Source organism: Eurosta solidaginis, chromosome 5 (assembly GCF_040869045.1).
Source record: "Eurosta solidaginis isolate ZX-2024a chromosome 5, ASM4086904v1, whole genome shotgun sequence".
NCBI lineage: Eukaryota > Metazoa > Arthropoda > Insecta > Diptera > Tephritidae > Eurosta > Eurosta solidaginis.
In genome coordinates, this window is record NC_090323.1 from 227,277,046 (window position 1) to 227,301,115 (window position 24,070).

General features: G+C 41.9%; 1 protein-coding gene across 4 annotated transcripts in view; it reads left to right on the forward strand.

Moving 5' to 3' along the window:
* The window catches only part of sls (sallimus), a 223,826-nt gene that overhangs the window by 130,001 nt on the left and 69,755 nt on the right, over nt 1-24,070 (forward strand). For 2 of the 4 annotated variants that reach the window (XM_067788667.1, XM_067788666.1), the window contains one exon: nt 89-23,974. The exons of the other annotated variants lie outside the window; for them this stretch is intronic. In XM_067788667.1, the coding sequence (XP_067644768.1) occupies nt 89-23,974 (23,886 nt within the window). The remainder of the gene's footprint in view (nt 1-88; nt 23,975-24,070) is intronic. 4 annotated transcript variants of the gene reach the window in all.

Consider the following 24,070-nt stretch of genomic DNA (forward strand, 5'->3'; position numbering starts at 1 on the left):
AAACACATATGACACACAAGTTTAGATATAATAGTATAACACCAACAAAACAAAACTGTACCAAATTAACCAACATTCTTTTACACAGACACACCGAAAAAAACTCTCACCACAAAACACAAAACACAACAACAAAAAACACTTATTCAAGAAGACGCCGCTCAGATCTCGAAAATATCTAAAGAAACGAATATCACAGAAGCTCTCATCAAAAAGGTGAAGGGTGACAAACAAGAAGTCACCAAGATAGAAACCGTGGAAGAAGATGACAAGCAGCCAGAAACAACTGTCACAGTTGAGGAAACTCCCGTAGAAGAGGCGCCCGAGTATGTCAAAGAAATGCCTGAAGAAGTTCGCGTTGTAGAAACTGTTTCTGAAGATGGCAAACCAAAGAAGAAAAAGATTCGCACTCGTGTCATCAAAAAGGTTAAGGGTGGCAAACAAGAAGTCACCAAGATAGAAACCGTCGAAGAAGATGACAAGCAACCAGAAACAACTGTCACAGTTGAGGAAACTCCTGTTGAAGAGGCGCCCGAGGATGTCAAAGAAATGCCTGAAAAAGTTCGTGTTGTAGAAACTGTTTCTGAAGATGGCAAATCAAAGAAGAAAAAGATTCGCACTCGTGTCATCAGAAAAGTTAAGGGTGGCAAACAAGAAGTCACCAAAATAGAAACTGTCGAAGAAGATGACAAGCAACCAATAACAACTGTCACAGTTGAGGAAACTCCTGTAGAAGAGGCGCCCGAGGATGTCAAAGAAATGCCTGAAGAAGTTCGTGTTGTAGAAACTGTTTCTGAAGATGGCAAACCAAAGAAGAAAAAGATTCGCACTCGTGTCATCAAAAAGGTTAAGGGTGGCAAACAAGAAGTCACCAAGATAGAAACCGTCGAAGAAGATGACAAGCAACCAGAAACAACTATCACAGTTGAGGAAACTACTGTTGAAGAGGCGCCCGAGGATGTCAAAGAAATGCCTGCAGAAGTTCGTGTTGTAGAAACTGTTTCTGAAGATGGCAAACCAAAGAAGAAAAAGATTCGCACTCGTGTCATCAAAAAGGTTAAGGGTGGCAAACAAGAAGTCACCAAAATAGAAACTGTCGAAGAAGATGACAAGCAACCAATAACAACTGTCACAGTTGAGGAAACTCCTATAGAAGAGGCGCCCGAGGATATCAAAGAAATGCCTGAAGATGTTCGTGTTGTAGAAACTGTTTCTGAAGATGGCAAACCAAAGAAGAAAAAGATTCGCACTCGTGTCTTTAAAAAGGTTAAGGGTGGCAAACAAGAAGTCACCAAGATAGAAACCGTCGAAGAAGATGACAAGCAACCAAAAACAATTGTCACAGTTGAGGAAACTCCTGTTGAAGAGGCGCCCGAGGATGCCAAAGAAATGTCTGAAGAAGTTCGTGTTATAGAAACTGTTTCTGAAGATGGCAAACCAAAGAAGAAAAAGATTCGCACTCGTGTCATCAAAAAGGTTAAGGGTGGCAAACAAGAAGTCACCAAGATAGAAACCGTCGAAGAAGATGATAATAAACCAGAAGCAACTGTCACAGTTGAGGAAACTCCTGTTGAAGAGGCGCCTGAGGATGTCAAAGAAATGCCTGAAGAAGTTCGTATTGTAGAAACTATTTCTGAAGACGGCAGACCAAAGAAGAAAAAGATTCGCAATCGTGTCATCAAAAAGGTTAAGGGTAGCAAACTAGAAGTCACCAAGATAGAAACCGTCGAAGAAGATGATAAGCAACCAGAAACAACTGTCACAGTTGAGGAAACTACTGTTGAAGAGGCGCCCGAGGATGTCAAAGAAATGCCTGCAGAAGTTCGTGTTGTAGAAACTGTTTCTGAAGATGGCAAACCAAAGAAGAAAAAGATTCGCACTCGTGTCATCAAAAAGGTTAAAGGTGGCAAACAAGAAGTCACCAAAATAGAAACTGTCGAAGAAGATGACAAGCAACCAATAACAACTGTCACAGTTGAGGAAACTCCTATAGAAGAGGCGCCCGAGGATATCAAAGAAATGCCTGAAGATGTTCGTGTTGTAGAAACTGTTTCTGAAGATGGCAAACCAAAGAAGAAAAAGATTCGCACTCGTGTCTTTAAAAAGGTTAAGGGTGGCAAACAAGAAGTCACCAAGATAGAAACCGTCGAAGAAGATGACAAGCAACCAGAAACAACTGTCACAGTTGAGGAAACTCCTGTTGAAGAGGCGCCCGTGGATGTCAAAGAAATGCCTGAAGAAGTTCGTGTTGTAGAAACTGTTTCTGAAGACGGCAAGCCAAAGAAGAAAAAAATTCGCACTCGTGTCATCAAAAAGGTTAAGGGTAGCAAACAAGAAGTCACCAAGATAGAAACCGTCGAAGAAGATGATAAGCAACCAGAAACAACTGTCACAGTTGAGGAAACTCCTGTTGACGAGGCGCCCGAGGATGTCAAAGAAATGCCTGAAGAAGTTCGTGTTGTAGAAACTATTTCTGAAGACGGCAGACCAAAGAAGAAAAAGATTCGCACTCGTGTCATCAAAAAGGTTAAGGGTAGCAAACAAGAAGTCACCAAGATAGAAACCGTCGAAGAAGATGATAAGCAACCAGAAACAACTGTCACAGTTGAGGAAACTCCTGTTGACGAGGCGCCCGAGGATGTCAAAGAAATGCCTGAAGAAGTTCGTGTTGTAGAAACTATTTCTGAAGACGGCAGACCAAAGAAAAAAAAGATTCGCACTCGTGTCATCAAAAAGGTTAAGGGTAGCAAACAAGAAGTCACCAAGATAGAAACCGTCGAAGAAGATGATAAGCAACCAGAAACAACTGTCACAGTTGAGGAAACTCCTGTTGAAGAGGCGCCCGAGGATGTCAAAGAAATGCCTGAAGAAGTTCGTGTTGTAGAAACTGTTTCTGAAGACGGCAAACCAAAGAAGAAAAAGATTCGCACTCGTGTCATCATAAAGGTTAAGGGTGGCAAACAAGAAGTCACCAAGATAGAAACCGTCGAAGAAGATGATAAGCAACCAGAAACAACTGTCACAGTTGAGGAAACTCCTGTTGACGAGGCGCCCGAGGATGTCAAAGAAATGCCTGAAGAAGTTCGTGTTGTAGAAACTATTTCTGAAGACGGCAGACCAAAGAAGAAAAAGATTCGCACTCGTGTCATCAAAAAGGTTAAGGGTAGCAAACAAGAAGTCACCAAGATAGAAACCGTCGAAGAAGATGATAAGCAACCAGAAACAACTGTCACAGTTGAGGAAACTCCTGTTGAAGAGGCGCCCGAGGATGTCAAAGAAATGCCTGAAGAAGTTCGTGTTGTAGAAACTGTTTCTGAAGACGGCAAACCAAAGAAGAAAAAGATTCGCACTCGTGTCATCAAAAAGGTTAAGGGTGGCAAACAAGAAGTCACCAAGATAGAAACCGTCGAAGAAGATGACAAGCAACCAGAAACAACTGTCACAGTTGAGGAAACTCCTGTTGACGAGGCGCCCGAGGATGTCAAAGAAATGCCTGAAGAAGTTCGTGTTGTAGAAACTATTTCTGAAGACGGCAGACCAAAGAAGAAAAAGATTCGCACTCGTGTCATCAAAAAGGTTAAGGGTAGCAAACAAGAAGTCACCAAGATAGAAACCGTCGAAGAAGATGACAAGCAACCAGAAACAACTGTCACAGTTGAGGAAACTCCTGTTGAAGAGGCGCCCGGGGATGTCAAAGAAATGCCTGAAGAAGTTCGGGTTATAGAAACTTTTTCTGAAGACGGCAAGCCAAAGAAGAAAAAAATTCGCACTCGTGTCATCAAAAAGTTTAAGGGTGGCAAACAAGAAGTCACCAAGATAGAAACCGTCGAAGAAGATGATAAGCAACCAGAAACAACTGTCACAGTTGAGGAAACTCCTGTTGAAGAGGCGCCCGAGGATGTCAAAGAAATGCCTGAAGAAGTTCGTGTTGTAGAAACTATTTCTGAAGACGGCAGGCCAAAAACGAAAAAGATTCGCACTCGTGTCATCAAAAAGGTTAAGGGTAGCAAACAAGAAGTCACCAAGATAGAAACCGCCGAAGAAGATGACAAGCAACCAGAAACAACTGTCACAGTTGAGGAAACTCCTGTTGAAGAGGCGCCCGGGGATGTCAAAGAAATGCCTGAAGAAGTTCGGGTTATAGAAACTGTTTCTGAAGACGGCAGACCAAAGAAGAAAAAGATTCGCACTCGTGTCATCAAAAAGGTTAAGGGTAGCAAACAAGAAGTCACCAAGATAGAAACCGTCGAAGAAGATGACAAGCAACCAGAAACAACTGTCACAGTTGAGGAAACTCCTGTTGAAGAGGCGCCCGTGGATGTCAAAGAAATGCCTGAAGAAGTTCGTGTTGTAGAAACTGTTTCTGAAGACGGCAAGCCAAAGAAGAAAAAAATTCGCACTCGTGTCATCAAAAAGGTTAAGGGTGGCAAACAAGAAGTCACCAAGATAGAAACCGTCGAAGAAGATGATAAGCAACCAGAAACAACTGTCACAGTTGAGGAAACTCCTGTTGACGAGGCGCCCGAGGATGTCAAAGAAATGCCTGAAGAAGTTCGTGTTGTAGAAACTATTTCTGAAGACGGCAGACCAAAGAAGAAAAAGATTCGCACTCGTGTCATCAAAAAGGTTAAGGGTAGCAAACAAGAAGTCACCAAGATAGAAACCGTCGAAGAAGATGACAAGCAACCAGAAACAACTGTCACAGTTGAGGAAACTCCTGTTGAAGAGGCGCCCGAGGATGTCAAAGAAATGCCTGAAGAAGTTCGTGTTGTAGAAACTGTTTCTGAAGACGGCAAACCAAAGAAGAAAAAGATTCGCACTCGTGTCATCATAAAGGTTAAGGGTGGCAAACAAGAAGTCACCAAGATAAAAACCGTCGAAGAAGATGACAAGCAACCAGAAACAACTGTCACAGTTGAGGAAACTCCTGTTGAAGGGGCGCCCGAGGATGTCAAAGAAATGCCTGAAGAAGTTCGTGTTGTAGAAACTATTTCTGAAAACGGCAGACCAAAGAAGAAAAAGATTCGCACTCGTATCATCAAAAAGGTTAAGGATGGCAAACAAGAAGTCACCAAGATAGAAACCGTCGAAGAAGATGATAAGCAACCAGAAACAACTGTCACAGTTGAGGAAACTCCTGTTGAAGAGGCGCCCGAGGATGTCAAAGAAATGCCTGAAGAAGTTCGTGTTGTAGAAACTATTTCTGAAGACGGCAGATCAAAGAAGAAAAAGATTCGCACTCGTGTCATCAAAAAGGTTAAGGGTAGCAAACAAGAAGTCACCAAGATAGAAACCGTCGAAGAAGATGACAAGCAACCAGAAACAACTGTCACAGTTGAGGAAACTACTGTTGAAGAGGCGCCCGAGGATGTCAAAGAAATGCCTGAAGAAGTTCGTGTTGTAGAAACTGTTTCTGAAGATGGCAAACCAAAGAAGAAAAAGATTCGCACTCGTGTCATCAAAAAGGTTAAGGGTGGCAAACAAGAAGTCACCAAGATAGAAACCGTCGAAGAAGATGACAAGCAACCAGAAACAACTGTCACAGTTGAGGAAACTCCTGTTGAAGAGGCGCCCGAGGATGTCAAAGAAATGCCTGAAGAAGTTCGTGTTATAGAAACTGTTTCTGAAGATGGCAAACCAAAGAAGAAAAAGATTCGCACTCGTGTCATCAAAAAGGTTAAGGGTGGCAAACAAGAAGTCACTAAGATAGAAACCGTCGAGGAAGATGATAAGCAACCAGAAACAACTGTCACAGTTGAGGAAACTCCTGTTGAAGAGGCGCCTGAGGATGTCAAAGAAATGCCTGAAGAAGTTCGTATTGTAGAAACTATTTCTGAAGACGGCAGGCCAAAGAAGAAAAAGATTCGCACTCGTGTCATCAAAAAGGTTAAGGATGGCAAACAAGAAGTCACTAAGATAGAAACCGTCGAAGAAGATGATAAGCAACCAGAAACAACTGTCATAGTTGAGGAAACTCCTGTTGAAGAGGCGCCTGAGGATGTCAAAGAAATGCCTGAAGAAGTTCGTATTGTAGAAACTATTTCTGAAAACGGCAGACCAAAGAAGAAAAAGATTCGCACTCGTGTCATCAAAAAGGTTAAGGATGGCAAACAAGAAGTCACCAAGATAGAAACCGTCGAAGAAGATGATAAGCAGCCAGAAACAACTGTCACAGTTGAGGAAACTCCTGTTGAAGAGGCGCCCGAGGATGTTAAAGAAATGCCTGAAGAAGTTCGTGTTATAGAAACTGTTTCTGAAGATGGCAAACCTAAGAAGAAAAAGATTCGCACTCGTGTAATCAAAAAGGTTAAGGGTGGCAAACAAGAAGTCACTAAGATAGAAACCGTCGAAGAAGATGATAAGCAACCAGAAACAACTGTCACAGTTGAGGAAACTCCTGTTGAAGAGGCGCCTGAGGATGTCAAAGAAATGCCTGAAGAAGTTCGTATTGTAGAAACTATTTCTGAAGACGGCAGACCAAAGAAGAAAAAGATTCGCACTCGTGTCATCAAAAAGGTTAAGGATGGCAAACAAGAAGTCACCAAGATAGAAACCGTCGAAGAAGATGATAAGCAACCAGAAACAACTGTCACAGTTGAGGAAACTCCTGTTGAAGAGGCGCCTGAGGATGTCAAAGAAATGCCTGAAGAAGTTCGTATTGTAGAAACTATTTCTGAAGACGGCAGACCAAAGAAGAAAAAGATTCGCACTCGTGTCATCAAAAAGGTTAAGGATGGCAAACAAGAAGTCACCAAGATAGAAACCGTCGAAGAAGCTGATAAGCAACCAGAAACAACTGTCACAGTTGAGGAAACTCCTGCTGAAGAGGCGCCCGAGGATGTCAAAGAAATGCCTGAAGAAGTTCGTGTTGTAGAAACTATTTCTGAAGACGGCAGACCAAAGAAGAAAAAGATTCGCACTCGTGTTATCAAAAAGGTTAAGGGTGGCAAACAAGAAGTCACTAAGATAGAAACCGTCGAAGAAGATGATAAGCAACCAGAAACAACTGTCACAGTTGAGGAAACTCCTGTTGAAGAGGCGCCTGAGGATGTCAAAGAAATGCCTGAAGAAGTTCGTATTGTAGAAACTATTTCTGAAGACGGCAGACCAAAGAAGAAAAAGATTCGCACTCGTGTCATCAAAAAGGTTAAGGATGGCAAACAAGAAGTCACCAAGATAGAAACCGTCGAAGAAGATGATAAGCAACCAGAAACAACTCTCACAGTTGAGGAAACTCCTGTAGAAGAGGCGCCCGAGGATGTCAAAGAAATGCCTGAAGATGTTCGCGTTGTAGAAACTGTTTCTGAAGATGGCAAACCAAAGAAGAAAAAGATTCGCACTCGTGTCATCAAAAAGGTTAAGGGTGGCAAACAAGAAGTCACCAAGATAGAAACCGTCGAAGAAGATGACAAGCAACCAGAAACAATTATCACAGTTGAGGAAACTCCTATGGAAGAATCGCCCGACGATGTCAAAGAAATGCCTGAAGAAATCCGTGTTGTAGAAACTGTTTCTGAAGATGGCAAACCAAAGAAGAAAAAGATTCGCACTCGTGTCATCAAAAAGGTTAAGGGTGGCAAACAAGAAGTCACCAAGATAGAAACCGTCGAAGAAGATGATAAGCAACCAGAAACAACTGTCACAGTTAAGGAAACTCCTGTTGAAGAGGCGCCTGAGGATGTCAAAGAAATGCCTGAAGAAGTTCGTATTGTAGAAACTATTTCTGAAGACGGCAGACCAAAGAAGAAAAAGATTCGCACTCGTGTCATCAAAAAGATTAAGGATGGCAAACAAGAAGTCACCAAGATAGAAACCGTCGAAGAAGATGATATGCAACCAGAAACAACTGTCACAGTTGAGGAAACTCCTGTTGACGAGGCGCCTGAGGATGTCAAAGAAATGCCTGAAGAAGTTCGTATTGTAGAAACTATTTCTGAAGACGGCAGACCAAAGAAGAAAAAGATTCGCACTCGTGTCATCAAAAAGGTTAAGGGTAGCAAACAAGAAGTCACCAAAATAGAAACTGTCGAAGAAGATGACAAGCAACCAATAACAACTGTCACAGTTGAGGAAACTCCTGTTGAAGAGGCGCCTGAGGATGTCAAAGAAATGCCTGAAGAAGTTCGTATTGTAGAAACTATTTCTGAAGACGGCAGACCAAAGAAGAAAAAGATTCGCACTCGTGTCATCAAAAAGGTTAAGGGTAGCAAACAAGAAGTCACCAAAATAGAAATTGTCGAAGAAGATGATAAGCAACCAGAAATAACTGTCACAGTTGAAGAAACTCCTGTTGAAGAGGCTCCCGAGGATGTCAAAGAAATGCCTGAAGAAGTTCGTGTTGTAGAAACTATTTCTGAAGACGGCAGACCAAAGAAGAAAAAGATTCGCACTCGTGTCATCAAAAAGGTTAAGGGTAGCAAACAAGAAGTCACCAAAATAGAAACTGTCGAAGAAGATGACAAGCAACCAATAACAACTGTCACAGTTGAGGAAACTCCTGTTGAAGAGGCGCCTGAGGATGTCAAAGAAATGCCTGAAGAATTTCGTATTGTAGAAACTATTTCTGAAGACGGCAGATCAAAGAAGAAAAATATTCGCACTCGTGTCATCAAAAAGGTTAAGGATGGCAAACAAGAAGTCACCAAGATAGAAACCGTCGAAGAAGATGATATGCAACCAGAAACAACTGTCACAGTTGAGGAAACTCCTGTTGAAGAGGCGCCTGAGGATGTCAAAGAAATGCCTGAAGAAGTTCGTATTGTAGAAACTATTTCTGAAGACGGCAGACCAAAGAAGAAAAAGATTCGCACTCGTGTCATCAAAAAGGTTAAGGGTAGCAAACAAGAAGTCACCAAAATAGAAACTGTCGAAGAAGATGATAAGCAACCAGAAACAACTGTCACAGTTGAGGAAACTCCTGTTGAAGAGGCTCCCGAGGATGTCAAAGAAATGCCTGAAGAAGTTCGTGTTGTAGAAACTATTTCTGAAGACGGCAGACCAAAGAAGAAAAAGATTCGCACTCGTGTCATCAAAAAGGTTAAGGGTAGCAAACAAGAAGTCACCAAAATAGAAACTGTCGAAGAAGATGACAAGCAACCAATAACAACTGTCACAGTTGAGGAAACTCCTGTTGAAGAGGCGCCTGAGGATGTCAAAGAAATGCCTGAAGAATTTCGTATTGTAGAAACTATTTCTGAAGACGGCAGACCAAAGAAGAAAAAGATTCGCACTCGTGTCATCAAAAAGGTTAAGGATGGCAAACAAGAAGTCACCAAGATAGAAACCGTCGAAGAAGATGATATGCAACCAGAAACAACTGTCACAGTTGAGGAAACTCCTGTTGAAGAGGCGCCTGAGGATGTCAAAGAAATGCCTGAAGAAGTTCGTATTGTAGAAACTATTTCTGAAGACGGCAGACCAAAGAAGAAAAAGATTCGCACTCGTGTCATCAAAAAGGTTAAGGATGGCAAACAAGAAGTTACCAAGATAGAAACCGTCGAAGAAGATGATATGCAACCAGAAACAACTGTCACAGTTGAGGAAACTCCTGTTGAAGAGGCGCCTGAGGATGTCAAAGAAATGCCTGAAGAAGTTCGTATTGTAGAAACTATTTCTGAAGACGGCAGACCAAAGAAGAAAAAGATTCGCACTCGTGTCATCAAAAAGGTTAAGGATGGCAAACAAGAAGTCACCAAGATAGAAACCGTCGAAGAAGATGATAAGCAACCAGAAACAACTGTCACAGTTGAGGAAACTCCTGTTGAAGAGGCGCCCGAGGATGTCAAAGAAATGCCTGAAGAAGTTCGTGTTGTAGAAACTATTTCTGAAGACGGCAGACCAAAGAAGAAAAAGATTCGCACTCGTGTCATCAAAAAGGTTAAGGATAGCAAACAAGAAGTCACCAAAATGGAAACTGTCGATGAAGATGACAAGCAACCAATAACAACTGTCACAGTTGAGGAAACTCCTGTAGAAGAGGCGCCTGAGGATGTCAAAGAAATGCCTGAAGAAGTTCGTATTGTAGAAACTATTTCTGAAGACGGCAGACCAAAGAAGAAAAAGATTCGCACTCGTGTCATCAAAAAGGTTAAGGGTAGCAAACAAGAAGTCACCAAAATAGAAACTGTCGAAGAAGATGACAAGCAACCAATAACAACTGTCACAGTTGAGGAAACTCCTGTTGAAGAGGCGCCTGAGGATGTCAAAGAAATGCCTGAAGAAGTTCGTATTGTAGAAACTATTTCTGAAGACGGCAGACCAAAGAAGAAAAAGATTCGCACTCGTGTCATCAAAAAGGTTAAGAATGGCAAACAAGAAGTCACCAAAATAGAAACTGTCGATGAAAATGACAAGCAACCAATAACAACTGTCACAGTTGAGGAAACTCCTGTAGAAGAGGCGCCCGAGGATATCAAAGAAATGCCTGAAGATGTTCGCGTTGTAGAAACTGTTTCTGAAGATGGCAAACCAAAGAAGAAAAAGATTCGCACTCGTATCATCAAAAAGGTTAAGGGTAGCAAACAAGAAGTCACCAAGATAGAAACCGTCGAAGAAGATGACAAGCAAACAGAAACAACTGTCACAGTTGTGGAAACTCCTATTGAAGAGGCTCCCGAGGATGTCAAAGAAATGCCTGAAGAAGTTCGTGTTGTAGAAACTATTTCTGAAGACGGCAGACCAAAGAAGAAAAAGATTCGCACTCGTGTCATCAAAAAGGTTAAGGGTAGCAAACAAGAAGTCACCAAAATAGAAACTGTCGAAGAAGATGACAAGCAACCAATAACAACTGTCACAGTTGAGGAAACTCCTGTTGAAGAGGCGCCTGAGGATGTCAAAGAAATGCCTGAAGAATTTCGTATTGTAGAAACTATTTCTGAAGACGGCAGATCAAAGAAGAAAAAGATTCGCACTCGTGTCATCAAAAAGGTTAAGGATGGCAAACAAGAAGTCACCAAGATAGAAACCGTCGAAGAAGATGATATGCAACCAGAAACAACTGTCACAGTTGAGGAAACTCCTGTTGAAGAGGCGCCTGAGGATGTCAAAGAAATGCCTGAAGAAGTTCGTATTGTAGAAACTATTTCTGAAGACGGCAGACCAAAGAAGAAAAAGATTCGCACTCGTGTCATCAAAAAGGTTAAGGGTAGCAAACAAGAAGTCACCAAAATAGAAACTGTCGAAGAAGATGATAAGCAACCAGAAACAACTGTCACAGTTGAGGAAACTCCTGTTGAAGAGGCTCCCGAGGATGTCAAAGAAATGCCTGAAGAAGTTCGTGTTGTAGAAACTATTTCTGAAGACGGCAGACCAAAGAAGAAAAAGATTCGCACTCGTGTCATCAAAAAGGTTAAGGGTAGCAAACAAGAAGTCACCAAAATAGAAACTGTCGAAGAATATGACAAGCAACCAATAACAACTGTCACAGTTGAGGAAACTCCTGTTGAAGAGGCGCCTGAGGATGTCAAAGAAATGCCTGAAGAATTTCGTATTGTAGAAACTATTTCTGAAGACGGCAGACCAAAGAAGAAAAAGATTCGCACTCGTGTCATCAAAAAGGTTAAGGATGGCAAACAAGAAGTCACCAAGATAGAAACCGTCGAAGAAGATGATATGCAACCAGAAACAACTGTCACTGTTGAGGAAACTCCTGTTGAAGAGGCGCCTGAGGATGTCAAAGAAATGCCTGAAGAAGTTCGTATTGTAGAAACTATTTCTGAAGACGGCAGACCAAAGAAGAAAAAGATTCGCACTCGTGTCATCAAAAAGGTTAAGGATGGCAAACAAGAAGTTACCAAGATAGAAACCGTCGAAGAAGATGATATGCAACCAGAAACAACTGTCACAGTTGAGGAAACTCCTCTTGAAGAGGCGCCTGAGGATGTCAAAGAAATGCCTGAAGAAGTTCGTATTGTAGAAACTATTTCTGAAGACGGCAGACCAAAGAAGAAAAAGATTCGTACTCGTGTCATCAAAAAGGTTAAGGATGGCAAACAAGAAGTCACCAAGATAGAAACCGTCGAAGAAGATGATATGCAACCAGAAACAACTGTCACAGTTGAGGAAACTCCTGTTGAAGAGGCGCCTGAGGATGTCAAAGAAATGCCTGAAGAAGTTCGTATTGTAGAAACTATTTCTGAAGACGGCAGACCAAAGAAGAAAAAGATTCGCACTCGTGTCATCAAAAAGGTTAAGGATGGCAAACAAGAAGTCACCAAGATAGAAACCGTCGAAGAAGATGATAAGCAACCAGAAACAACTGTCACAGTTGAGGAAACTCCTGTTGAAGAGGCGCCCGAGGATGTCAAAGAAATGCCTGAAGAAGTTCGTGTTGTAGAAACTATTTCTGAAGACGGCAGACCAAAGAAGAAAATGATTCGCACTCGTGTCATCAAAAAGGTTAAGGGTGGCAAACAAGAAGTCACCAAAATAGAAACTGTCGATGAAGATGACAAGCAACCAATAACAACTGTCACAGTTGAGGAAACTCCTGTAGAAGAGGCGCCCGAGGATATCAAAGAAATGCCTGAAGATGTTCGCGTTGTAGAAACTGTTTCTGAAGATGGCAAACCAAAGAAGAAAAAGATTCGCACTCGTGTCATTAAAAAGGTTAAGGGTGGCAAACAAGAAGTCACCAAAATAGAAACTGTCGAAGAAGATGACAAGCAACCAGAAACAACTGTCACAGTTGAGGAAACTCCTATTGAAGAGGCGCTCGATGATGTCAAAGAAATGCCTGAAGAAGTTCGTGTCGTAGAAACTGTTTCTGAAGACGGCAAACCAAAGAAGAAAAAGATTCGCACTCGTGTCATTAAAAAGGTTAAGGGTGGCAAACAAGAAGTCACCAAAATAGAAACTGTCGAAGAAGATGACAAGCAACCAGAAACAACTGTCACAGTTGAGGAAAGTCCTGTAGAAGAGGCGCCCGAGAATGTCAAAGAAATGCCTGAAGAAGTTCGTGTTGTAGAAATTGTTTCTGAAGACGGCAAACCAAAGAAGAAAAAGATTCGCACTCGTGTCATTAAAAAGGTTAAGGGTGGCAAACAAGAAGTCACCAAAATAGAAACTGTCGAAGAAGATGACAAGCAACCAGAAACAACTGTCACAGTTGAGGAAACTCCTATACAAGAGGCGCTCGATGATGTCAAAGAAATGCCTGAAGAAGTTCGTGTCGTAGAAACTATTTCTGAAGACGGCAAACCAAAGAAGAACAAGATTCGCACTCGTGTCATTAAAAAGGTTAAGGGTGGCAAACAAGAAGTCACCAAAATAGAAACTGTCGAAGAAGATGACAAGCAACCAGAAACAACTGTCACAGTTGAGGAAACTCCTGTAGAAGAGGCGCCCGACGATGTCAAAGAAATGCCTGAAGAAGTTCGTGTCGTAGAAACTGTTTCTGAAGACGGCAAACCAAAGAAGAAAAAGATTCGCACTCGTGTCATCAAAAAGGTTAAGGGTGGCAAACAACAAGTCACCAAGATAGAAACCGTCGAAGAAGATGACAAGCAACCAGAAACAACTGTCACAGTTGAGGAAACTCCTGTAGAAGAGGCGCCCGACGATGTCAAAGAAATGCCTGAAGAAGTTCGTGTTGTAGAAACTGTTTCTGAAGACGGCAAACCAAAGAAGAAAAAGATTCGCACTCGTGTCATCAAAAAGGATAAGGGTGGCAAACAACAAGTCACCAAGATAGAAACCGTCGAAGAAGATGACAAGCAACCAGAAACAACTGTCACAGTTGAGGAAACTCCTATTGAAGAAGCGCTCGATGATGTCAAAGAAATGCCTGAAGAAGTTCGTGTCGTAGAAACTGTTTCTGAAGACGGCAAACCAAAGAAGAAGAAGATTCGCACTCGTGTCATCAAAAAGGTTAAGGGTGGCAAACAACAAGTCACCAAGATAGAAACCGTCGAAGAAGATGACAAGCAACCAGAAACAACTGTCACAGTTGAGGAAACACCTGTAGAAGAGGTGCATGAGGATGTCAAAGAAATGCCTGAAGAAGTTCGTGTTGTAGAAACTATTTCTGAAGTCGGCAGACCCAAGAAGAAAAAGATTCGCACTCGTGTCATTAAAAAGGTTAAGGGTGGCAGACAAGAAGTCACCAAAATAGAAACTGTCGAAGAAGATGACAAGCAACCAGAAACAACTGTCACCGTTGAGGAAACTTTTATTGAAAAGGCGCTCGAGGATGTCAAAGAAATGCCCGAAGAAGTTCGTGTTGTAGAAACTATTTCTGAAGATGGCAAACCAAAGAAGAAAAAGATTCGCACTCGTGTCATCAAAAAGGTTAAGGATGGCAAACAAGAAGTCACCAAGATAGAAACCATCGAAGAAGATGACAAGCAACCAGAAACAACTGTCACAGTTGAGGAAACTGCTGTAGAAGAGGCGCCCGACGATGTCAAAGAAATGCCTGAAGAAATTCGTGTTGTAGAAATTGTTTCTGAAGATGGCAAACCAAAGAAGAAAAAGATTCGCACTCGTGTCATTAAAAAGGTTAAGGGTGGCAGACAGGAAGTCACCAAGATAGAAACTGTCGAAGAAGATGACAAGCAACCAGAAACAACTGTCACAGTTGAGGAAACTCCTGTAGAAGAGGCGCCCGAGGATGTCAAAGAAATGCCTGAAGAAGTTCGTGTTGTAGAAATTGTTTCTGAAGATGGCAAACCAAAGAAGAAAAAGATTTGCACTCGGGTCATTAAAAAGGTTAGGGGTGGCAAACAAGAAGTCACCAAGATAGAAACCGTCGAAGAAGATGACAAGCAACCAGAAACAACAGTCACAGTTGAGGAAACTTCTATTGAAGAGGCGCTCGAGGATGTCAAAGAAATGCCTGAAGAAATTCGTGTTGTAGAAACAATTTCTGAAGATGGCAAACCAAAGAAGAAAAAGATTCGCACTCGTGTCATCAAAAAGTTTAAGGGTGGCAAACAAGAAGTCACCAAGATAGAAACCGTCGAAGAAGATGACAAGCAACCAGAAACAACTGTCACAGTTGAGGAAACTCCTGTAGAAGAGGCGCCCGACGATGTCAAAGAAATGCCTGAAGAAGTTCGTGTTGTAGAAACTATTTCTGAGGACGGCAAACCAAAGAAGAAAAAGATTCGCACTCGTGTCATCAAACAGGTTAAGGGTGGCAAACAAGAAGTCACGAAAATAGAAACTGTCGAAGAAGATGACAAACAACCAGAAACAACTGTCACAGTTGAGGAAACTCCTGTAGAAGAGGCGCCCGAGGATGTCAAAGAAATGCCTGAAGAAGTTCGTGTTGTAGAAACTATTTCTGAAGACGGCAAACCAAAGAAGAAAACGATTCGCACTCGTGTCATCAAAAAGGTTAAGGGTGGCAAACAAGAAGTCACCAAGATAGAAACCGTCGAAGAAGATGACAAACAACCAGAAACAACTGTCACAGTTGAGGAAACTCCTTTAGAAGAAGCGCCCGAGGATGTCAAAGAAATGCCTGAAGAAGTTCGTGTTGTAGAAACTATTTCTGAAGACGGCAAACCAAAGAAGAAAACGATTCGCACTCGTGTCATCAAAAAGGTTAAGGGTGGCAAACAAGAAGTCACCAAGATAGAAACCGTCGAAGAAGATGACAAGCAACCAGAAACAACAGTCACAGTTGAGGAAACTCCTATTGAAGAGGCGCTCGAGGATGTCAAAGAAATGCCTGAAGAAGTTCGTGTTGTAGAAACTATTTCTGAAGACGGCAAACCAAAGAAGAAAACGATTCGCACTCGTGTCATCAAAAAGGTTAAGGGTGGCAAACAAGAAGTCACCAAGATAGAAACCGTCGAAGAAGATGACAAACAACCAGAAACAACTGTCACAGTTGAGGAAACTCCTTTAGAAGAAGCGCCCGAGGATGTCAAAGAAATGCCTGAAGAAGTTCGTGTTGTAGAAACTATTTCTGAAGACGGCAAACCAAAGAAGAAAACGATTCGCACTCGTGTCATCAAAAAGGTTAAGGGTGGCAAACAAGAAGTCACCAAGATAGAAACCGTCGAAGAAGATGACAAACAACCAGAAACAACTGTCACAGTTGAGGAAACTCCTTTAGAAGAAGCGCCCGAGGATGTCAAAGAAATGCCTGAAGAAGTTCGTGTTGTAGAAACTATTTCTGAAGACGGCAAACCAAAGAAGAAAACGATTCGCACTCGTGTCATCAAAAAGGTTAAGGGTGGCAAACAAGAAGTCACCAAGATAGAAACCGTCGAAGAAGATGACAAACAACCAGAAACAACTGTCACAGTTGAGGAAACTCCTGTAGAAGAGGCGCCCGAGGATGTCAAAGAAATGCCTGAAGAAGTTCGTGTTGTAGAAATTGTTTCTGAAGATGGCAAACCAAAGAAGAAAAAGATTTGCACTCGGGTCATTAAAAAGGTTAGGGGTGGCAAACAAGAAGTCACCAAGATAGAAACCGTCGAAGAAGATGACAAGCAACCAGAAACAACAGTCACAGTTGAGGAAACTCCTATTGAAGAGGCGTTCGAGGATGTCCAAGAAATGCCTGAAGAAATTCGTGTTGTAGAAACAATTTCTGAAGATGGCAAACCAAAGAAGAAAAAGATTCGCACTCGTGTCATCAAAAAGTTTAAGGGTGGCAAACAACAAGTCACCAAGATAGAAACCGTCGAAGAAGATGACAAGCAACCAGAAACAACTGTCACAGTTGAGGAAACTCCTGTAGAAGAGGCGCCCGACGATGTCAAAGAAATGCCTGAAGAAGTTCGTGTTGTAGAAACTATTTCTGAGGACGGCAAACCAAAGAAGAAAAAGATTCGCACTCGTGTCATCAAACAGGTTAAGGGTGGCAAACAAGAAGTCACGAAAATAGAAACTGTCGAAGAAGATGACAAACAACCAGAAACAACTGTCACAGTTGAGGAAACTCCTGTAGAAGAGGCGCCCGAGGATGTCAAAGAAATGCCTGAAGAAGTTCGTGTTGTAGAAACTATTTCTGAAGACGGCAAACCAAAGAAGAAAACGATTCGCACTCGTGTCATCAAAAAGGTTAAGGGTGGCAAACAAGAAGTCACGAAAATAGAAACTGTCGAAGAAGATGACAAACAACCAGAAACAACTGTCACAGTTGAGGAAACTCCTGTAGAAGAGGCGCCCGAGGATGTCAAAGAAATGCCTGAAGAAGTTCGTGTTGTAGAAACTATTTCTGAGGACGGCAAACCAAAGGAGAAAAAGATTCGCACTCGTGTCATCAAAAAGGTTAAGGGTGGCAAACAAGAAGTCACCAAGATAGAAACCGTCGAAGAAGATGACAAACAACCAGAAACAACTGTCACAGTTGAGGAAACTCCTTTAGAAGAAGCGCCCGAGGATGTCAAAGAAATGCCTGAAGAAGTTCGTGTTGTAGAAACTATTTCTGAAGATGGCAAACCAAAGAAGAAAAAGATTCGCACTCGTGTCATCAAAAAGGTTAAGGGTGGCAAACAAGAAGTCACCAAGATAGAAACCGTCGAAGAAGATGACAAGCAACCAGAAACAACTGTCACAGTTGAGGAAACTCCTGTAGAAGAGGCGCCCGACGATGTCAAAGAAATGCCTGAAGAAGTTCGTGTTGTAGAAACTATTTCTGAGGACGGCAAACCAAAGAAGAAAAAGATTCGCACTCGTGTCATCAAACAGGTTAAGGGTGGCAAACAAGAAGTCACGAAAATAGAAACTGTCGAAGAAGATGACAAACAACCAGAAACAACTGTCACAGTTGAGGAAACTCCTGTAGAAGAGGCGCCCGAGGATGTCAAAGAAATGCCTGAAGAAGTTCGTGTTGTAGAAACTATTTCTGAAGACGGCAAACCAAAGAAGAAAACGATTCGCACTCGTGTCATCAAAAAGGTTAAGGGTGGCAAACAAGAAGTCACCAAGATAGAAACCGTCGAAGAAGATGACAAACAACCAGAAACAACTGTCACAGTTGAGGAAACTCCTTTAGAAGAAGCGCCCGAGGATGTCAAAGAAATGCCTGAAGAAGTTCGTGTTGTAGAAACTATTTCTGAAGATGGCAAACCAAAGAAGAAAAAGATTCGCACTCGTGTCATCAAAAAGGTTAAGGGTGGCAAACAAGAAGTCACCAAGATAGAAACCGTCGAACAAGATGACAAGCAACCAGAAACAACTGTCACAGTTGAGGAAACTCCTGCTGAAGAGGCGCCCGAGGATGTCAAAGAAATGCCTGAAGAAGTTCGTGTTGTAGAAACTATTTCTGAGGACGGCAAACCAAATAAGAAAAAGATTCGCACTCGTGTCATCAAAAAGGTTAAGGGTGGCAAACAAGAAGTCACCAAGATAGAAACCGTCGAAGAAGATGACAAACAACCAGAAGCAACTGTCACAGTTGAGGAAACTCCTTTAGAAGAAGCGCCCGAGGATGTCAAAGAAATGCCTGAAGAAGTTCGTCTTGTAGAAACTATTTCTGAAGATGGCAAACCAAAGAAGAAAAGGATTCGCACTCGTGTCATCAAAAAGGTTAAGGGTGGCAAACAAGAAGTCACCAAGATAGAAACCGTCGAAGAAGATGACAAGCAACCAGAAACAACTGTCACAGTTGAGGAAACTCCTGTTGAAGAGGCACCCGACGATGTCAAAGAAATGCCTGAAAAAGTTCGTGTTGTAGAAACTATTTCTGAAGATGGCAAACCAAAGAAGAAAAAGATTCGCACTCGTGTCATCAAAAAGGTTAAGGGTGGCAAACAAGAAGTCACCAAGATAGAAACCGTCGAAGAAGATGACAAGCAACCAGAAACAACTGTCACAGTTGAGGAAACTCCTATTGAAGAGGCACCCGAGTATGTCAAAGAAATGCCTGAAAAAGTTCGTGTTGTAGAAACTATTTCTGAAGATGGCAAACCAAAGAAGAAAAAGATTCGCACTCGTGTCATCAAAAAGGTTAAGGGTGGCAAACAAGAAGTCACCAAGATAGAAACCGTCGAAGAAGATGACAAGCAACCAGAAACAACTGTCACAGTTGAGGAAACTATTGTTGAAGAGGCGCCCGAAGATGTCAAAGAAATGCCTGAAGAAGTTCGTGTTGTAGAAACTATTTCTGAAGACGGCAAACCAAAGAAGAAAAAGATTCGCACACGTGTCATCAAAAAGGTTAAGGGTGGCAAACAACAAGTCACCAAGATAGAAACCGTCGAAGAAGATGACAAGCAACCAGAAACAACTGTCACAGTTGAGGAAACTCCTGTTGAAGAGGCGCCCGAGGATGTCAAAGAAATGCCTGAAGAAGTTCGTGTTGTAGAAACTATTTCTGAAGACGGCAAACCAAAGAAGAAAAAGATTCGCACTCGTGTCATCAAAATGGTTAAGGGTGGCAAACAAGAAGTCACCAAAATCGAAACCGTCGAAGAAGATGACAAGCAACCAGAAACAACTGCCACAATTGAAGAAACTCCAGTGGAAGGGTTGTCCGAGGATGTCAAAGAAATGCCTGAAGAAGTTCGTGTTGAAGAAACTATTTCTGAAGACGGCAAACCAAAGAAGAAAAAGATTCGCACTCGTGTCATCAAAAAGATCAAGGGTGGAAAACAAGAAGTCACCAAAATAGAAACCGTCGAAGAAGATGACAAGCAACCAGAAACAACTGTCACAATTGAGGAAACTCCAGTTGAGGAGGTGCCCGAGGATGTCAAAGAAATGCCTGAAGAAGTTCGTGTTGTAGAAACTGTTTCTGAAGATGGCAAACCAAAGAAGAAAAAGATTCGCACTCGTGTCATCAAAAAGGTTAAGGGTGGCAAACAAGAAGTCACGAAAATAGAAACTGTCGAAGAAGATGACAAGCAACCAGAAACAACTGTCACAGTTGAGGAAACAACTGTTGAAGAGGCGCCAGAAGATGTCAAAGAAATGCCTGAAGAAGTTCGTGTTGTAGAAACTATTTCTGAAGACGGCAAACCAAAGAAGAAAAAAATTCGCACTCGTGTCATCAAAAAGGTTAAGGGTGGCAAACAACAAGTCACCAAAATAGAAACCGTCGAAGAAGATGAAAAGCAACCAGAAACAACTGTCACAGTTGAGGAAACTACTGTTGAAGAGGCGCCCGAAGATGTCAAAGAAATGCCTGAAGAAGTTCGTGTTGTAGAAACTGTTTCTGAAGATGGCAAACCAAAGAAGAAAAAGATTCGCACTCGTGTCATCAAAAAAGTTAAGGGTGGCGAACAAGAAGTCACCAAGATAGAAACCGTCGAAGAATTTGACAAGCAGCCAGAAACAACTGTCACAGTTGAGGAAACTACTGTTGAAGAGGCGCCCGAAGATGTCAAAGAAATGCCTGAAGAAGTTCGTGTTGTAGAAACTATTTCTGAAGACGGCAAACCAAAGAAGATAAAGATTCGCACTCGTGTCATCAAAAAGGTTAAGGGTGGCAAACAAGAAGTCACGAAAATAGAAACTGTCGAAGAAGATGAAAAGCAACCAGAAACAACTGTCACAGTTGAGGAAACTACTGTTGAAGAGGCGCCCGAAGATGTCAAAGAAATGCCCGAAGAAGTTCGTGTTGTAGAAACTATTTCTGAAGACGGCAAACCAAAGAAGAAAAAGATTCGCACTCGTGTCATCAAAAAGGTTAAGGGTGGCAAACAACAAGTCACCAAGATAGAAACCGTCGAAGAAGATGACAAGCAACCAGAAACAACTGTCACAATTGAGGAAACTCCAGTTGAAGAGGTGCCCGAGGATGTCAAAGAAATGCCTGAAGAAGTTCGTGTTGTAGAAACTGTTTCTGAAGATGGCAAACCAAAGAAGAAAACGATTCGCACTCGTGTCATCAAAATGGTTAAGGGTGGCAAACAAGAAGTCACCAAAATCGAAACCGTCGAAGAAGATGACAAGCAACCAGAAACAACTGTCACAGTTGAGGAAACTACTGTTGAAGAGGCGCCCGAAGATGTCAAGGAAATGCCTGAAGAAGTTCGTGTTGTAGAAGCTATTTCTGAAGACGGCAAACCAAAGAAGAAAAAGATTCGCACTCGTGTCATCAAAAAGATCAAGGGTGGAAAACAAGAAGTCACCAAAATAGAAACCGTCGAAGAAGATGACAAGCAACCAGAAACAACTGTCACAATTGAGGAAACTCCAGTTGAAGTGGTGCCCGAGGATGTCAAAGAAATGCCTGAAGAAGTTCGTGTTGTAGAAGCTATTTCTGAAGACGGCAAACCAAAGAAGAAAAAGATTCGCACTCGTGTCATCAAAAAGATCAAGGGTGGCAAACAAGAAGTCACCAAAATAGAAACCGTCGAAGAAGATGACAAGCAACCAGAAACAACTGTCACAGTTGAGGAAACTCCAGTGGAAGAGGTGCCCGCAGATGTCAAAGAAATGCCTGAAGAAGTTCGTGTTGTAGAAACTATTTCTGAAGACGGCAAACCAAAGAAGAAAAAGATTCGCACTCGTGTCATCAAAAAGGTTAAGGGTGGCAAACAACAAGTCACCAAGATAGAAACCGTCGAAGAAGATGACAAGCAACCAGAAACAACTGTCACAATTGAGGAAACTCCAGTTGAAGAGGTGCCCGAGGATGTCAAAGAAATTCCTGAAGAAGTTCGTGTTGTAGAAACTGTTTCTGAAGATGGCAAACCAAAGAAGAAAAAGATTCGCACTCGTGTCATCAAAATGGTTAAGGGTGGCAAACAAGAAGTCACCAAAATCGAAACCGTCGAAGAAGATGACAAGCAACCAGAAACAACTGTCACAGTTGAGGAAACTCCAGTTGAAGAGGCGCCCGAGGATGTCAAAGAAATGCCAGAAGAAGTTCGTGTTGTAGAAACTATTTCTGAAGACGGCAAACCAAAGAAGAAAAAGATTCGCACTCGTGTCATCAAAAAGATCAAGGGTGGAAAACAAGAAGTCACCAAAATAGAAACCGTCGAAGAAGATGACAAGCAACCAGAAACAACTGTCACAATTGAGGAAACTCCAGTTGAAGAGGTGCCCGAGGATGTCAAAGAAATGCCTGAAGAAGTTCGTGTTGTAGAAGCTATTTCTGAAGACGGCAAACCAAAGAAGAAAAAGATTCGCACTCGTGTCATCAAAAAGATCAAGGGTGGCAAACAAGAAATCACCAAAATAGAAACCGTCGAAGAAGATGACAAGCAACCACAAACAACTGTCACAGTTGAGGAAACTCCTGTTGAAGAGGCACCCGAGGATGTCAAAGAGCTGCCTGAAGAAGTGCGTGTTGTAGAAACTATTTCTGAAGATGGCAAAGCCAAGAAGAGAAAGGTTCGCACTCGTGTCATTAAAACGGTTAAGGGTGGCAAACAAGAAGTCACCAAGATAGAAACCGTCGAAGAAGATGACAAGCAACCAGAAACAACTGTCACAGTTGAGGAAACTGCTGTTGAAGAGGCACCCGAGGATGTCAAAGGACTGCCTGAAGAAGTGCGTGTTGTAGAAACTATTTCTGAGGATGGCAAACCAAAGAAGAAAAAGGTTCGCACTCGTGTCATTAAAAAGGTTAACGATGGCAAACAAGAAGTCACCAAAATAGAAACCGTCGAAGAAGATGACAAACAACCAGAAACAACTGTCACAGTTGAAGAAACTCCTGTTGATGAGGCATTCGAGGATGTCAAAGAAATGCCTGAAGAAGTGCGTGTTGTAGAAACTATTTCTGAAGATGGCAAACCAAAGAAGAAAAAGGTTCGCACTCGTGTCATTAAAAAGGTTAAGGATGGCAAACAAGAAGTCACCAAAATAGAAACCGTCGAAGAAGATGACAAACAACCAGAAACAACTGTCACAGTTGAAGAAACTCCTGTTGATGAGGCGTTCGAGGATGTCAAAGAAATGCCTGAAGAAGTGCGTGTAGTTGAGACAATTTCCAAAGAAGGCAAACCTATAAAGAAAAAGATTCGCACTCGGGTCTCTAAAAGGATAATGGGTGACAAGGAAGTGGTGACGAAGACCGAAACTTTAGAAGAAGATGACAAGCAGCCCAAAACAACTATCACAATTGAAGAGATTCCTTTCGAAGATGTAGTAGAAATGCCCGAACAAGTGAGGGTGGTTGAAAAAGTTGCAGATGGCAGGCCAAAGAAGGAATTGATACGTACACGTGTCATCAAAAAGGTTAAGGGCGACAAACAAGAAGTTACAACGATAAAAACTGTCGAAGAAGATGATAAAACACCAGAAACAACTGTGACCGTTAAGGAAACTCCTGTTGAAGAAGGACCGGAAGTTGTCACTGAATTGCCTGTAGAAGTGCGTGTTGTTGAAACGATTTCTGAAGATGGAAGGCCAAAGAAAAAGAAGATTAGTACGCGTGTCCTTAAGAAGGTTAAAGGTGACAAGCAAGAGGTCACCAAGATTAAGACTGTCGAAGAAGATGACAAGCAACCAGAAACCACAGTCACAGTTGAGGAATCTCCTATAGTAGAAGGTATTACTCAGGCGCGTTTGAAAAAACGTATACGTGTTCAAAAACCACAAGACGAGATATCTGTCGTAGAACTTCCCGAACAAAAATCTGTTATTCTAAGTGAAAGGGAAGATGGCACACCTATTAAAAAGGTGGTTAAAACCAAAATTATTAAAAAGATTGACGGGCCAAAAATGGAGATAACAAAAGTTGAGACCATCGAAGAATTTGAAAAATTGCCGGTGACGAATATTTTAACCCAAGTGTATAATGAACCCTTCCCCGATTATGAATCAGACCAAAATGTTATACCTATTGAAGAACTGCCAGAAGAGACTATAATAGCAGAAATTATTGAAAAACGTAAGAAACCCAAACAAAAAATAACAAAAACAAGAACATTCAAAAGAGAGGCTTCGCCAGAACCTGAATTCTATCAAATACAAACTATTGAGGAAGAAGGCAAGGAGCCTTATTCGTTGATACGTGTTGTGAGTGATGACGACATTGCAGATATAATCGATATCAGCTTACCAGAGGATGAGAAGAAACCGAAAGACAAAAAACCCAAAACACTACACAAACCTAAGGGTAAGATAACACAATACATCACAACACTACACCTAACATGCAACATATATCTTTGAATGCATACATACATACATATATACTGACTAACTAAAATGC